The sequence below is a fragment of the Magnolia sinica genome, chromosome 14 (genome assembly GCF_029962835.1).
Source record: "Magnolia sinica isolate HGM2019 chromosome 14, MsV1, whole genome shotgun sequence".
Taxonomy (NCBI): Eukaryota; Viridiplantae; Streptophyta; class Magnoliopsida; order Magnoliales; family Magnoliaceae; genus Magnolia; species Magnolia sinica.
In genome coordinates, this window is record NC_080586.1 from 71,097,362 (window position 1) to 71,115,158 (window position 17,797).

Here is a 17,797-nt window from a genome sequence, read left to right on the forward strand (position 1 = left end):
TTGTTCCTTTGGAGCTCTAGCATGCATTGGTGGAAGAAGGAAGAAGAGATCAAATGTGGGTGTTCTTCTAAGGTTTGATTTGTGTGATTTTGATGATTTGAGGGCCCACTTGTGGTGGGACCCATCTTGATGTATGTATTGTATAGGGAGGGCCCATAGTGGCGGGGTCCCTCCCCTTCTCACGTCTCTCTCTCTCTCTCTCTCTCTCTCTCTCTCTCTCTCTCTTCTTTTTTATTATTTTCCTTGTGTGATGGTCCACCTTGGTGGATAGTGTTGTGGACCCCATCTATGATGTGTGTATTCTGAATCCACACCGTCCCTCTGCTGATCTGTTGGATGGAAGGAAAACACAAATAACACCTTGATCTAAAGCAGGTGGGTCACACTGACGTGGACCCCACCTGGACATTGTGTCTTATATCTAGGTAGTCCATCAGTGCCTGATCCAACGACCATATAAGCCAGGACCTGCTGGATGTCTGTTGTCCAGACCAACCAGAAGGCCTGGATGCTGGAGTGCACAAATACCAGCTTGATTTAAAAATTCTGCATGTGTGTGCCCACACCTTCCATCCGTTCTTCCAATCAATGAGGTGGATTCAAATCTCAGGTGGAGAACATCGTCCACCGTCCAAATATGCTGGACGTGGACGCTCACCATGATGTAAGTGTTTTCATCCCCACTATCCAGATAATTTGGACATGGGACCACCTTGATGTACCGTTCAACAGTGGGGCCATGATGTCTGCAGATTCTGTGGGTCCCACCGTGAGGATGTGTTCATCCAGGCCGTTCATCCGTGGGGCTTACATTGATGTATGCATCCCCTATCTAGACCGTCTACCAAACGGACTTCAGGGTTGGCGTTTAATAAAAAAATAATAATAATAATAATAAAAACAATATAATATAACATATATGTATATACATATGGAGAGAGAAGTGGGGTGGCCCACCTCCACCACGTGGGGTCCACTAATGTATGGATTGCGTCCCACCATCCAGTACGTGGACGGTGGGGACCACCGTGATGTATATGTTTTATTTTGACTGTCCATCTTGACGGTGGGCCAACAGGCCACACCTGATGTATGTGTTACATCCCAAGCCATCCACCTGTTTTGCCAGCATGGGACCACCTTGATGTATTTATTTCATCCACACTGTCTAGGTTGTGCTGGATGGTGTTGTCCAATGTTTGGACGGTGCAGATTTACCTGTCCAATGTTTGGACAGTGTAGATTTACATGGATAATGTTTGGACAGTGCTGATTTACATAGGCAATGTTTGGGGGATGCTGATCATCATTAGAGCGCCATGTGCCCCATAGAATGATAGTGTACTGTGATACACATGTTACACATACAACTATTGAAATGATTTTTGGTGTGGTCCAAGCCCACTTGAGGCTTATTGGTGCGGCCATTGATGCGACCCACTTGATATATATTGGGGCCCATGGGTTACGGCCCATTATGACGTATATTGAGGCTCATGGGTCGTAACCCATTGTGATGTATTCGAGGCCCATGGGTCGTGGCCCATGGTGATGTATATGAGGCCCATATGTGCGGCCCATATGTGGTGTATATATATGGCCCATGTTCGAGGCCCAATATGATGTATACCTTGCCCATGTATTGGGGCTCATTGTGATGTGTCTGAGGCACATGTATTGCGGCCCATATGATGTATGTAAGGCCCATATATGAGGCCCAATGAGATGTATATGTGGCTTATGAGTGAGGCCCATCATGACTGTATTAAGCTCTTGCGTGAGGCCAATTATATTGTGCATAAGGCCTTTGTGTGCGGCCCATGGTAATGTATATTAGGCCCTTGTGTGAGGCCATCGGCCCACTATACGTTTAGCTCTATGTAGGCCACTCCTTGGGAGCAATGATGGTTAAATGTCCACATTGTGACCTTCCCTTAGGCTCTTTGTTAGGCCAATTACTGACTCCGATTGTTGAGGCCAATTCCAATTGTCGAGGCCGATTCCGATTGTCGAGGCCGATCATTCGATTCCGATTGTCGAGGCCGATTCCGATTGACGAGGATGATTCTGATTATCGAGGCCGATTCTGATTGCTGAGGCCGATTTCGATTGCCGAGGCCGATTCCGATTATCGAGGCCGATTGTCAAGGTCAATTATCAATGTCAATTATCAGTGCTGGTTGTCGATACCAATTATGAGTATAACATCATAATTCATGCCCATACGCATCATCTGCATGTTTGTTATAAGATGTGGTTGACCATTACATATGTCATTGGGCAAGTTTTTATGACTCCCTGATAGGCAGAGGTTATCTCACATGAGCGCACGGTATGCGTAGGATTGATGCATGACTAGATTGTATGACTCATGCATCTTGCATTGTTCGTTGTGATTACTGTATGCCCTAGCGACATCAAGGCCGTAACCTCAACAGGCATGTCGTGGATGGCCAGATGGGACACCGAAAATCTGTTACTAGCATCGGGCTGCCATAGATGGCCCTGAGTAAAAATCCCTAAACCCTCTTGGTACCAAAGGACGCCCCAATGTCGACACTGAGTGGATATATATGAGCACATGAGGGCCACATACCAGTAGGCCGCGTCTCCCACTATGTCGTGGTCGGTTGAAAGGGGGTGTGGCCTTACCCGCCTGAGGGGGTAGGCATAGCTAGGCTGAGTCTGACCAGCTCTTAAAAACTCAACTTAAACCGACTAAGTTGTGGTAGCTACTGCATCGAAGTCAAAATCCCCAAAATCATAATGGTTGAACGATCCTAACCTTTGATTCACCGCCACTTAATTGGTGCAATGCTACACATCAGAAAATATTCATTTTCAACCGTTGAAAAAATGTTGTATCCCATGGTAATCCAAACAACCCACACCGTGATATCCCGTGGGATGAAACGAATCCCCTTATTTCCAAACAGAGAGTCGGACCCATCCTGGGATAGAGGTGTATACTTATATCCCAAGACAGCCCACTAACGTCCATAAATGCTGCTGTCCGATCAATTCCATCCGTTGTAATCCACCATAACGCAAATGCCCAAACATGCCCACCATTAAAGGACGTGTTTTATGAAATGATACAACCCCATACTCCTTGTCCTAAGAGCTATACGCGTTATTATTCATGTAGTTCTTTTCCTTTACAACCTATTTCGTATTCATCATGCTGGGAGCTTCTCACGAGGGATGAGGCAACACCTATCTCTAGGTGTAACGCCCTGAAAATCGAGGGTCAAGCAGGTACCCAACTCCCGAGTTCCAATGCATCACTTATGCAACATAGATAATGATGATTTAATGTTGTCCATGTTAGTGCATAAAACATGAATGAGATTAAGCTAAATCAGCAAATCATACTCCAGGGACAGTTGAATTTACGCAAGCGGAAGACTGTGATAAGTGTATAAAATGTATAAACCATTGTAGGTCCCCAAAGTATGAACGCATTACCAGGTTAAATAGCTACAAGTATTGTTTCCAAATACAAAATATAAAAAAGTGATGATCCACTACAAGTATAAGCCCTGAAGCCCCGTCGATCAGAACGGTCTATAGGAACCCGCCTGAATACTACACATATGAGAATGCCTCCTCATCATCCTCAAAGTCCGGCTTCGCCTCGCAGGCTGTGTTATCATTTGAAACTACAACAGGGTCTAGTTGGTGTTTAAAACACCGTCCCGTAACGTAGGAGTGAGTGATCAACTCGGTGGATCAATAAAGCAAATGTTAACATGTTATCAATTCAGTCAAGCAGTCATGATAACGCAATACAACAATCAGGTCCTAAGTACTCTTATTAATGCAAGAATGATATGAAATAATGATGCATGCCTCGCCTGCACTCCCTCTGCGATCTTCATTTCACGGTCGCGGCATGTCAGTCACTTCCTCAGTGCTCTACCCAATGCCAAATGACACATGTAATGCGGTGCATGAGCGTGATTACCAAGTTCTTATTAGGCCTTTTCATACAACAGGATCGGAAAACTAAGGTACCTCCCTTATATCATTTCCCAAACGATGATCCATTCTAGAGTCGTCAGTCTGAGCTAGTCTCATATGATGTTGCGTTTACAGGTTGTTACAAAGGGCTTGTCACCTCGATGCATGCTTGGTTTATACTCTTGTTTACTACGGCGAGGCTCGTCACCTCAGCGCAGTCTTAGAGTATGCTCGAGGTCACTACGAATGGCTCGTCACCTAGACGTAGGCCGACAGCTCGAATACAGTGTCCCATACCACCGTATTCGGCTCACGAGTTTGGGTTGCTCACTGGTCACTATGGGGAGGCTCGTCACCCCAGCGTAGGCCGACAGCTCGACCACGGTGTCCCATACCACCATGCCCGGCTCATGAGTCTTAGCGGATCGAGGTACCAAGGTTAATGAAATTTCCACTGGTGAGTTTGGTACCTTAGGTTCAAGCAGTAGCGTCCATACATGGTGAACATACATCGGGTCAATCGGGTTACTTGACGAGCTCGACTAGTATGAGTGCACGTCGAGCCGATCGACATGGAGCGCGTAAGCACTCCATGTGGCCTAACCACTGTCGACAACTCAAGTACGACTCGGATTCATCGAACATGTCCAGTGTGGCGAAACAACCTCAGCCACCAACACAGGACCTGTTACCGATTGCCTGGACTATACCATAGTCCCAAACACACTCCAAACAATTCATTTCACATGTGATAGTCGAGAACAACATGTGATAATCAATCCACATAGAAATCTTATTTGAGCATTTTAACAAACATATAGTATACATGCCAACACATAATGACATTTCATCACAAATCACGTAATAGTAGATAGGTTACATAAGGAACCCGTAAGTATAGATAAGGGGGTTGAGGATCCTGTCTCAACGCCCTTATGTCATACCATTAAACAAGCATTTACTCATTCAATCATTTTGTCAAACACTTAGACTACACATATTATATTCATGTAATAACTTAATTAAAACACATGTTATAGTAATCCCTTTCACAAGGAGATGCCACGTATACAACGATCATGCATTTACAATTAATATCATGGCAAGCATGAATCATAATTCCATATTCATTCAAGCATATCAACAAATACATGGATTTCACTATATTCAACATAGTTCATATATGTGTGTAAAGTGCGGGAAACATCGCATCTAAGCATGTGATAGCATTTAAGTCAGTCATAAATCATTAACTGACATTGAAAACATTGAAAATCATAACCTAAACATTTATAGTCCGCACCTTTTGCCGGTAAACAAGTATCGAACTCAGTTTGTATACCGAGTTTTCATCACTTACACTATTTGAAACCCTAAAATAGATTAAGGTTAGGCTTTTCTTACCTAAGAATGGAATCGGAATCGCCCGTGTAGCAATACAGGAATCGTGGTTAAGCACGTGGAAAGATCCCGGCAACTAACTCCCACTCTCACTCATTTCTCCTCCCTTTCTCCTTCTCTTTTCTCTCTCTTTTCTTCTTAGGGTTTGGAAATTCGTATGTGGTGAGAGAGAAGTGGGTTTAGGCCTTTATATAGGCCCAGGTCTGATGGAAATGGCCCCAGGGCCAAGGTATACTTAGGTTATATCCAAAGGGCGTCTGTTTCAGTCCAACGGAGCACTTTTGGTGGCCCTTCTTCTGCGTTCGGTCGGACTTAAGCTCCTTGACATTAGATTTAGGTTAGACTAAGTTTTCAGTCCGATCGGATTTACAGATCGGCCGTGGCGGATCAGTTTCAGTTTAACGATCACCGGTGCTCGATCAGGGCCACTAGTGTACTGACATGTGTTGAAAATTTTTTCTGATCCGAGGGTGTAATTGGGTCAGATTCTGACGGTCTGAATCCTTATATTTGGACCTGCAAGTGAACGTCTCAATTTACTTAAGTTTGGGTTTATTTTTTAAAGATATTCGCATTTCTCACACACTTCGCTCCGGGCTCAAGTTGTGCATTTTTAGATACCATTAGGACTTGATTTCCGGGATGGTTGTCAAGTCCAACAAGGCAGTCATATTCGTATAGTTTCATAGTTATCGGACTTTCGACGTGCGGTCCAAGTCCGATACGGAGTTTCGATGTGCTCCTGAGAGCAACTGGGACTTGAGATTGATCCTAAGTTTTAAGATAATGTAGCGGTAATGATTCTGCATGGTTTGGGTCTTGCAGATTATATTTAAAGTGATTAGTGCTAATTTCACAAATAAGCTAGTTTAACACTAGTTAATTCTCGCCTAATTTCTAAAGGATTTGGTCCTATGTGATTTCTGCCTGAGGTGGTACTCGGGCCTCTGTACGGATTTTTTCGAGACGTTACACTAGGTGAGAGGCGTAAACCTTCCTTGCCCACCGATAAAGGAGCATGGTACTCATACATGCATTTGCATTAATAATAACTTAAACCTTTATTCTAAATCAACTATTTCGTCGCCAATTATTATCTTATAATTAAAAGTTATTTTATGTTAATATAATTAATGGCTTGTGGTATGTCAAGGTTTGTAATATAATAAGATCCCATCAATCAAATCTAATCCATCCAATGATTTGAGCCCAAACCATCCAAATGCCCTTATTTGATTTGGATATGATTCGAACATGATCAAACCATGGTCCTAAAAAGTGAGAGTATTCATGCCTTTATTTGACTCGGATGCATTTGAAATTGATCAATTCCCCCATCATAGAAAGCAAGACCTAAGCTCGAACGGACCTCAACTCACCCGATGGGGAGAGATCTTATCAAGGGAGGCCTACTTGAAAGAGAAAAGAATGAAGAAAATGATTGAACACGTACTTAAAAGAGAAAATAAGGAAGAAAATGAATGAACTTCAACCAAGGCGATCATGGTCGCCTGTGAGAAAATGGGTCAGATCAGCAAGTGGGCCCAACTTGTGCATTGAATTTTGATCGAGATTTTTACTAATACATGTGTGGCCCACCTGATGATTCTATTTATATCAGCTTGATTTTCTAGAAATTGATATCTATGCAGTGGAGATTGCCTGAGTAATGATTCAAATCTCACGCACATGGGTCCACTTTGTATTTAGTCATCCACAACTCTAGACGGATGGTCATGTCAAAGGCTCTGCAGGACCGACTCTAATCTATATGTTTTATCCACTTCATCAGTATATTTTGAAATATCATTTTAAGTCAAGAGCCTAAAAAAGAGGCAAGGTATTTATTTTTTGAATACAAGTTTGAATCAAGCTGATATTTATTTTTTTCCCTTCATAGAAGTCTCTATGACTTTATGAAAGGTTGCATGGCAAATAAACATCGCCATGGGCCATAAGGATGTTTTCAATGGCAAGAGTTCAATCCCTACCACTTCATGTAGTGTGGTCCACTTGGGCCTTCTATTTGTCTTCATTTTGGGATCATGCCCGAAAATGATCTTTAAAAATAGATAGATGGCATGGATAAAACATATAGATCACAGTGAGCAACACAAAGCCCCTGACATATGGTAGACTCCCAGGAGTTTCAACACCCGATCAAGGGTTCGAGTATCCATAGGTGGTGAAATCCCACCGCGGTGTGTGTGAGTGTGCAGGGGTGTGTGTGCATGTGTAACAAAAAAGAAGAAAATAAAAAACCTGACATGAAGCTCTATCTCTAGCTATGTCCTGGCGGGGTAGCACTAGTACCCCATCCGCTTATTGGAAAAGCTCCGTGGCCCATACCATGATGTAAGTATTAATTTTTGGTCCATTCATTTTTCTATATCATTTTAGGGGCATGAGCCCAAAAATGCGACTGATCCAAAGCTTAAGTGGACTATACCATGGGAAGTGATTGACATTGAATGATTACAATTGAAAACTTCTTATGAGCTACAAAAGTTTTGAATCAAGTTTATATTGGTGTTTTTCCACCATTGAGATTCATATTAAACATTATAGTGGCCCTAATTATCCTTACTATTTTTTGGTGTGGTCCACTTGAGCTTTAGATCTCCTTTATTTTTGGGCTCATGCCAAAAGTAAGCCATAACACATACATCCTCGAAGGGTCACTACGGAATCCGAGACACCCAAATATTGGGTGGACCACAGTCCTCCACAGCTGACATCAGCAATGATGCCATTCAACCACTTTTATTAAAGATCCTCGTTCCTCCACATTTATAAAAGACCCTCCGGGGACATCCAGACTTCGCCATGAATGTCATGCATTAAAATGTATAAAACTATACTTGCATGGCAAGTTTGGACGGGAGCTGATTAGGTGAGACGCCGGATCCACCAATGTGAGTGGAGCCCACTGTGATGTATGTGAGTACATCCAAGCTGTCCATATCCATATCTAAAGCTCATTTTAGAGAAGCACGTCCAAATCTCAAGAGGACCATAATACAGGAAATAGTTGTAATCGACCATTAAAATCTTTTCGTCGGCGACAAAGTTTTGAATCAAGCTGATATTTGTGTGGTCTCTTCATCACGATCTTTGAGACCTTATCAACGGGTTGGATAGCAAATAAACATTCCGGTGGCCTTTATGAAGTTTTTAATGGTGAAGATTCAATAACTACTGTTTTCTTTCTGTGGTATGGTTCACATAAGATTTGGATCTGCTTCATTTTTTGGATCATGCCATAGAATGAGCTTTTAAAACGGTTGGATGGCTTGGATTGAAGGCACATATATCACCGTAAGCCCCACAGTCAGGGGTCTCACCCACCTAGGTGGATCTAGGTCTCACCTGTCCGCTCCCTGTTTGGAAGGGCTTCTGAATTTATAAGAGATCTTGACAGCAAGATTCTTCAAAAAATTACAATTCCACACCCGACATCACTGATCTTGACAGCTAAATTCTTCAAAAATTGTCATCAATGATGCCATTCTACCGACTTTTATGAAAAATCCAGACATGTTTGTTTTAAGTGTAAATTCGGATAATTATGATAAAAACATAATAATGAAAAGTTTGAGTTTGAAAAATTAGCCGCATTTCCGCTCAAACTTCAAACCAAATTTAAATAGATGAAAGTGAAAACTCTATAGGCCTCACCATGATGTATGTGTTATATCCACATCATTCATTCATTTTCTTAGATTATTTTACAAGATGGGCTAAAAAATGAGATGGATTTAAAGCTCAAATGGACCGCATCACAGAAAATAATAGGTTCAATGGTAGGTGGCATTATTCCTACCGCTTTCATTGCGTGGTCCACTTAAACTATTTGGCCAGTGAGTGAAAAGACTTTTGGATTTTTTAGAAATTTTGACTGCAAACTTTTTCAAAAATTATAATTTTACCAAGAAACACTTGATCCAAAAATTATATAAATGTAGAAAGATACTATCACAATTCCAATATATTTGTTTTTCTTTAGAAAGTGGTAAAGTAGAGAATTGTAAGGCTCATGTATATTTATATGATATCTAATTAGATGTAATCTACTGTGATGTCTAGAAGATTAAAAGATTTATTCAATCTATCTAAATATAAAGTAGGACGCAACTTGAAAATGACACATACTTTTAGAAACATCAAAACTCGCATGCAACCCATCTAGTATTATGGTGGGTGTATATGATAGGTAAGCTGGAAGTGGTACATGTGGGTCTTAAAATTTTCAAATCTCATTATTTTTTAAATAAAAATAAGATATGAGGGTACATTGGTAACTTCACTTCTTGATAAGTGCAGTGACTTTTGTGGAAGAGAATTACCAAGATGCCCACAACTAGTTTTTTTTTTTCTTTTCTTTAAAAAGTAATAAAGCCAATAATACTTAATTTTCTTTAAAAAAGTAATAAAGCCAAGAATAGTTAATTTTTTTTAAAAAGTAATAAAGCCAAGAATGATAGGGTTATATGGTCTATGTATGACATCCAACCTATTTAACATATGCAACCAAATGTTGCAAATGTCGAAACAAAATATTAGCCTATCAAATCACTAATTGTTTATGGTGATGTGAATTAGTTTTATGATGTGGCCCACCCAACAATTGAACCCACCTTTTCTTATTGATCATCATGGAGAGGGACTCGGATTCAATAGTGACCCTTTAGTACTAGTTGAAGCTCTATGGGCCTCATCATCATGTATGTGTTTTATCCACACAATTCATCTATTTTTCTAGCTCATTTTAGAATATCATTTAAAAAATAAAGTAAATCTAAATCTTAAGTAGACCACATTATAAGAAATTGTGGGGATCAAGTATATGTTAAAAACTTATTATGGGCTACAATTTTGGATCGAGCTGATTTTTATGTTTGCCCTTCATCTAAATTGGTAAGACCTTATTAACAAGTTGGATGGCAAAATAGTATCTCAATGGGCCCGCCATTGCTTCCTGTGGTGTAGTACACTTAAGCTCGGATCTGCCTCGTTTTTAGACTCATAACCTAATTTAAGCCAATAACATAAATGTATGGTACGGATAAAATACATACATCATGGTGGGCCTACAAAGCTTTTCGAGTACCAAATTGAATCTTAGTCTTACGGTGAAGTGCACAGGTGTTATACACATGCAATTGAGCCCACAATTATGGAGTTTAACACCTTTTTAAGAAAATAAATAAATAAAATATCTGGGCAATTTCAGAATAATTCCTTTTTTTCAAAAATATTGTAGGAGGGTAAATATGTCATTTATCTTATTTTTTGTGCAGTGCACAGGTCATTTTTAAGGGCCGTGCAAACGGACGCAGTTAGGGGCCAGCTACCACGTGTGAATGCCTTTGGGCCCCACCATGATGTGTACTTTTTATCCACGCTGTCTATTCATTTTTTAGATCATTTTAAGGCATAAGCTAAAAAAATGAGCAGATCCAAATGTAAGGTAGACGATACCACAGGAAACAATAGGGATATCCAAATGTAAGGTAGACCATAACACAGGAAACAATGGGGATAGAACGCTTACTGTTAATATTTGTGTTTTCTCTTCATCCAGTTTTTTGTGACCTTATCAATGGGTTGGATGGAAAGTTAAACATGATAGTGGGCCATGAATTTTTTTAAATGGTGGACATTCAGCCAATAATGTTTTTTTTTTTGTTAGCTTGTTAGTACATCCCACTGTCAGTTCACACTTCCCTGTTAGCCACCCCATGATCGACACCATGACCTCAGTGGTGAATAAGGTTTACCGGTAGTGTAGTCCACCTGAGATTTCGGTCAACCACCTCTTCGGTACTATGCTCTAAAAGGAAAAATGGATGGATAACATGTATAAAATATATACATCTTGGTGGGCTCACAGAGCTTTGACATCAGCTAGCTGGCTGGTGTCCGGGTCACTAGCCAAACCACGTCCGTACAAACAGCCCTGGCCCCGTCAAGGAGGGAAACGGATTGGCTATTTCCCTGACACTAGCCAATGGCCAGTGGTCAGTCCTCTGTAGACCCAATATGATATAGGTGCCTCATCCATGCCATCAATTATAAACTCAAAACTGAAATAATCAAAATCGTAAGTGGGGGCCACATAGCGTTGATTGAACTCGCACTGTTAAAAACTTCTCCAGGCTGCAAAAGTTTTGGATCAAGTTTATATTTATTTTTTTGCCTTCAGTCAGGTCCACATGACCTTATCTAGGGGTGTACATCGAGTCGAACCGAGTCGAGCTGGCCTCAGCTCAACTTGGCTTGGCCACTAGCTGACCTCAGCTCAAACTTAGCGCGGCTCCATCCTCGAGCCCGATTGGCCAGCTCGGCTCAGTTCGGTTAACAGCTTAGGCCAATTCGAGCCAAGATTGAGCCGAGTTCGCCATTGCAGCATTTTCACAAACACCTGGACTGCACCTTCAAAATCTCACTGTATTTGAGATAGCAACAATTGTTTTACAGGTATTTTATCAAACACCTTCTAAGCAACATTTAAAAAAAAAAAGAAAAAAAGTGTTGGTTTCATATACAGATCTTCCTTGCCACCATCAACACTTCTTTAAGTCATTTTATCAAACACTTGGTGAGCAACATCAATATCAAAGTAACCAAGTTACCGAACTGGTTCGATCCGAGTTTGATTCGAGCTGAGTTCAATCCGAGTCAAGTCGAGCTGGGACCAGCTCGAACTCATTTTCGAGCTAAAAAAATCAGCTCGATTCAGCTTCGAACCGCGCCGTATCAAGCTTTTTCAAGCCGAGTCGGGTGAGCTAACCAAGCTAGCTCGGTTCGTGTACAACTCTAACCTTATCTGCAGGTGATGTAGAACAAACATTAAACATTATAATAGGCTTTTTAAGGTTTTTAATGGTAGAAGCCCATGGTGTGGTCCACCCGAGATTTTGATCTGCCTCATTTATGGCATACTTTTTAAAACGGGGTCTAAAAATGAATATAGGTGTGGATAAAACACATAGATCGTGATGGGGCCCACATAGCACTGATCATTAGCCACCTGGCTAGTGGCAGCGTCACCAACCAAACCGCGTCCGTCAAGAAGTAGGGCCCGCTAAGGGCACTTAACTCGACGGACAGTCGCCTGCCTCTCACTATCCACAAAAATGGAATTGAAACCAAACCATTAAATGGGCCATGTTCTCACTAAAGGCATTTCCAACCATTCAAGAGTGGAATCGAATCTAAACCACTAACGCTTCATGATTTAATCTGTCTACATATTGAACACATTTTCTCCCCGTAGCCTATTCCTGGACCCAACTAACAGTTCCACCTTTCCAGGCCAGCAGCCAGCGGAGTACGAATTTAATTCAGTAGTCCGCGGGCTACAATACCGACCTTGCCTGTATAAAACGACACCTCATCTACTCTTATTTCTCGCAATATAGTAATAATCTCTGTAACTCTCTTCTTAACAGTCTATTGGTAGTAGACTTTCTAGGCATGATCCATCATCAATAGCAGGACACAACAGACCACTGTCTGGATGATTAAAAAACAATCACGGGCCCCACTTCTCAGAGTTGAAGGCCGGAGTAAACTGCGTAAAGCCTCAGATCTCATCGCTTTCAATTCCCGAGAAAGAAATAATGTAACATCCCGGATTTTTTCCCAACTTGGCAATGGACGTCCTTGGACGTAGAATTGCCTTAGGACCTTATTCTGTTGTAATTAGGGCGTAATTTAGTTAAGTATTAATAGCTTGGATTACTTTCTATATAAACTACAAAGGCCCAAGTACCACCTTAGGCAGAAATCACCCAGGACCAAAACCTTTAGGAATTAGGTCAATATTAGCAAGTGCTAAACTAGAGTACTTATGAAATTAGCACTAATCATTTTAAATATGATCTGCAAGACCCAAACCGTGCAGTATCATTGACGCTACATGACCCTGAAATCTAGAATTCATCCCTAAACCCGGTTGCTCTCGCGAGCACACCGAAACTTCGTATCGGACCTGGACCGCACGTCGAAAGTCCGATAACCGCAAAACTATACAGCTATGACCACATTACTGGACTTGACAACCCCCTCAGAAATCAAGTCTTAATTGCGTCTAAAAATGCACAACTTAAGCCCAGAGCAAAGTGTGTGAGAAACGTGGATATCTTTAGAAATAAAATTCGAATTTAAGTAATCTGAGTTGTGTCACTTGCGGGCCAAATATAAGGATTCAGACCATCAGAATCTGACCCAAATACACCCTCGGATCAGAGAAAATGTCCCATACATGGCCATGTACTTGTGGCCCTGATCGAGTGCCCGTGACCGTTGAACTGAAACTGGTCCGCCACGGCTGATCTGTAAATCCGATCGGAACGAAAACTCAGCCTGACCTAGATCCATGGTCAAGGAGCTTAAGTCCGACCGCACGTGGAAAAGGGGCCACCAGAAGTGCTCCGTTGGGCTGAAACAGACGCCCTTTGGATATAACCTAAGTATACCTTGGCCCTGGGGCCATTTCCATCAAACTTGGGCCTATATAAGGACCTTAAACTCTCTCTCTCTCAATCCATACGAATTTCTTAGAAACCCTAGGTGAGAGAGAAAGAAAAGGAGAGAAAAGAGGAAGGAAGGAGGAGAGATTCTTGGGGATTGTTGTTGGGATCTTTTCCCACAACTTCACACACCGTTTCACCTCTCTACTACGCTACTCAACTTGTTTCGGTTCCGATTTGGGTAAGAAATCCTAACCCTAACCTGATTTAGAGGTTCAAATAGAACAGAAGGTGGAATAGCTAACCTATTCCCTGTTATAGGTTGTTGTTGTGCCGTAGACAAAAGCGTTGTGTTCAAACTGAGCTCGGTACGGCTTTACCGGCGAAAGGTGCGAACTATAAACATATAGGTTATGATTTTCAAGCCTTTCAATGTCGGTTAATAATTTATTACTGACGTGGGTGCTATTTCACATGCCACATGCGTCGTTTGTTTCGCGTTTCAGATATATATGAACTATATTGACTACAGTGTATTTTAGGTATTTGTTGAAATGATTGATTACGTGTAGAATTGGGATTCATGTTTGCCATGATTATCTGTCATGGATAGGAGATAGTTGCATTTGCAATAACTCCTTGGCGAAAGGATCCTCCCAAATACATGTTATAACCAATGTACGTCATGTATGTTGAAGAGTGTAATTTAAGTGTCTGATAAATTGTCTGTATGAGTAAGTAATTGGTGAATTGTATTGTATATGGGCATTGAGATAAGGTTCTCAACTACCTTAACTATGTGCATAAATCCCTCAATGTACCTTATATTATATTGTCTGATTACTTATGAAATGCATGTGTGAATTCATGTTTATATTGTATTTCATAAAATGCTTAAATGGTTGTAGGATTTGAATTACTTACTGCTTGATTATCTCACATGAACTCTTGTTAGTACTAAGTGTGGTTGGGACTATGAAATAGTCCAGGCAATCGGTAACAGGTTCTGATTTTGTGGCTGAGGTTGTTTTCGCCCACAGGACGTGTTCGATGAACCCAAGTCATACTTCGATTGTCGACAGTGGTTAGGCCACGCGGAGTGCTCGTGCACTTCATGTAGATCAATTCGATGTGCGCTCGTGCTAGTCAAGCTCGTCAAGTAACCCGATTGACCCGATGTATGTTCACCATGTTTGGACGCTACTGCTTGAACCTAAGGTACCAAATTTACTAGTGAAAATTCCTTTAACCTTGTTACCTTGATCCGCTAAGACTCATGAGCCGGGCATGGTGGTATGGGACACCGTGGTCAAGCTGTCGGCCTACGCTGGGGTGACGAGCCTCCCCGTAGTGACCAGTGAGCAACCCAAACTCGTGAGCCGAATACGGTGGTATGAGACACTGTATTCGAGCTGTCGGCCTACCCTTGCACAGCCTGGCTGTGGTCCCCAGTCGAGTTGGTGACGAGCCTTCGAAAATAGACTGTCAGTTGGTAGGGTGTGGGTGGTAGTGACCTCGAGTGTACTCGGAGACTGCGTTGAGGCGACGAGTCTTTCCGTAGCAACCAGAGTACAAACTAGGCCTGCACTGATAAGGTGACGAGCCCTTTGCAGTGACCTAGAACCACAACATCGTATGAGAATTGTTAGGACTGACGACCCTAGAATGGATCATTGTTTGAGAATTGATATAAGGGAGGTACCTTAGCTTCCCAATCCTGCTGTATGAAAAAGACTAATAAGAACTTGGTAATCACGTTCATGCACTGCACTGCATGTGCCATTTGGCGTTGGGCAGAGCACTGAGGAAGTGACTGACATGGGCGACCGTTAGATGAAGATCGCAGAGGGAGTGCAGGCGAGGGCATGCATTATTTATACATACCATTCCTGCATTAATCAGAGTACTTAGGGATGTTTGATTGTATTGCTTTATCATTACCACTTGACTGAATTGATAACATGTTAACCTTTGCTTTACTGTTTTACTGAGTTGATCACTCACTCCCACGTTACGGGATAGTGTTTTAAACACCAACCAGACCCTGTTGTAGGATCAAATGATGGCGTAGCCTGCGAGGCGGAGTCGGACTCTAAGGATGACGAGGAGGCATTCTCATATATGCAGTATTCAGGCAGGTTCATATAAACCGTTCTGATCGACGGGGCTTCAGGGCTTATACTTGTAGTGGACCATCATTTCTTATGGACATTCTGTATCTTGAAACAGTACTTGTAACTATTTAACCTGGAAATGCGTTCATACTTTGGGGACCTACAATGATTTATATATTTTATACACTGATTACAGTCTTCCACTTGTGTAAATTTAACTGTCCCTGGAGTATGATCTACTGATTTAGCTTAATCTCATTCATGTTTTATACACTAACATGGACAACATCAAATCATCATTATGTATGTTGCATAAGTGATGCATTGGAACTCGGGAGTTGGGTACTTGCTTGACCCCCGATTTTCAGGGCGTTACAAATAACAAGGGAGATCGATCGAACCAGATAGAGAGCGTAGCAGCGCAAGAAGATGGCCTTCTTCCCGATCTGATCGCGGAGGACGTGAGCGGCCCGTCGATACTCCCGACAGTCAAAGTACGACTTGGCAAGGAGAAAGTAGTCAATCTTGACGTCATCCTGTTCTTCTTCGAGGACGGGGGTGCCGATGTAGGAGACGCCTGTTAGAGGGGTGGATGCGATGTCGGCAGGGTGGAATCTGTGGTGGCGAGTACTGGAGGTGGTTCTGCCGCTGCTACAGTGGAGTCGGGTCTGGTGGTGGGAATTGGTGACTTTTGCCGGGTCTTGCTTGATTCCGACCAGCTGTTCTGCTGCCCTGTAATAAAATAAAATAATAAAGAGTTTGAATGAAGGAAATCAAGTATTAGAGATGGAAGGGACTGAGATGGAATAAGAGGAAGAAGATGGGGGGTAAAATGGGAAAACCATTTGGAAGCTGAGTAGAGGCAGCGATCTCTGAGTTGACGGATCGCTGTACAGAGCTCACTTCTGTAGCTTTCCCTCATACTAGTAGAAGAAGCCATTTGCTGCTGCTGTTCTCTCTCTCTCTGGAAAGCTATAAATAGAAAATTAAAATCGAGGGTTTCGCTAATGTACGCCGTGAGTTCCCGGCCCGTGGTAGCTGGATTTCAAAGGCGCCATGTCAAATTTCAAACCCGTTTACAAGCTGCTTCGGGTTTGATCGGCTCTCCGTATTGGGCCCTTTGAGGCGGGTCTCGCATTGTCGACGAAATGTCAATAATATCGCCAATAGCGACACCGAAACCCCCCTTTTTCGTTTCTCTCTGGATTATCGGCGATATCGTCGATAATTTTGGATTTCTTGTGACAAAATAGGTAAAAAAGGAAAAAATCGAAAAAAAAACCTTTAATTTCGGTAATACCTGGTTGATGGTTGATCGGAACTCGAAAGAAAAGAATCTGGGCAGCAATCGACAGCTCTCGTCTTCGACGGAGGTAAAGAAATCTAAAATTTTTCCTTTTCTTCGTTCGATTGGAAGATTGATGTCACAAATACATGATTTCGGCTAAAAATCAGGGATTTGAGGAGATTGAGATAGGATTTTGAAACCCTGGGTTGAAAATCCCTCCTCTCCGCCGAAAACCCCTTTTTGCAGACGAAAAACCCTCTTCTATTTTTTTTTTTTCCTTTTATGCTTCAGAACTACAGAAGCAGACCGCGCATGGTGCGATCTTACACTTGGGGCTATGAACAGAGATCATGAGCGATGGCCCCCATATGTCAAAGTGCACATAATCAAGCACTCCCTTACATACATGTTTACCAGTTTTAAAAGATAACATAGATTGTTTACCATATATACAATGCTCCCTTATATTTAAATAAGAATTCTTAAAAACTAGAATTAAACAACGGTCGGAAAGTACATTCATGCCTTGCTCTCTCACGTGGCCCAAACGAGCA

The 17,797-nt window shown here is 42.0% G+C and overlaps 1 protein-coding gene across 1 annotated transcript; it reads right to left on the reverse strand.

Moving 5' to 3' along the window:
• Positions 1 to 433: 433 nt before the first annotated feature.
• LOC131225006 (anaphase-promoting complex subunit 8-like) lies at positions 434 to 17,082 on the reverse strand. Its single transcript, XM_058220434.1, has 3 exons — positions 16,798 to 17,082; positions 16,339 to 16,687; positions 434 to 511 (listed from the first exon to the last, which is right to left on the reverse strand). The coding sequence occupies exons 1-3, from the start codon at positions 16,893 to 16,895 to the stop codon at positions 434 to 436; spliced, it is 525 nt and encodes a 174-aa protein (XP_058076417.1). The 5' UTR covers positions 16,896 to 17,082.
• Between the last annotated feature and the right edge of the window lie 715 nt (positions 17,083 to 17,797).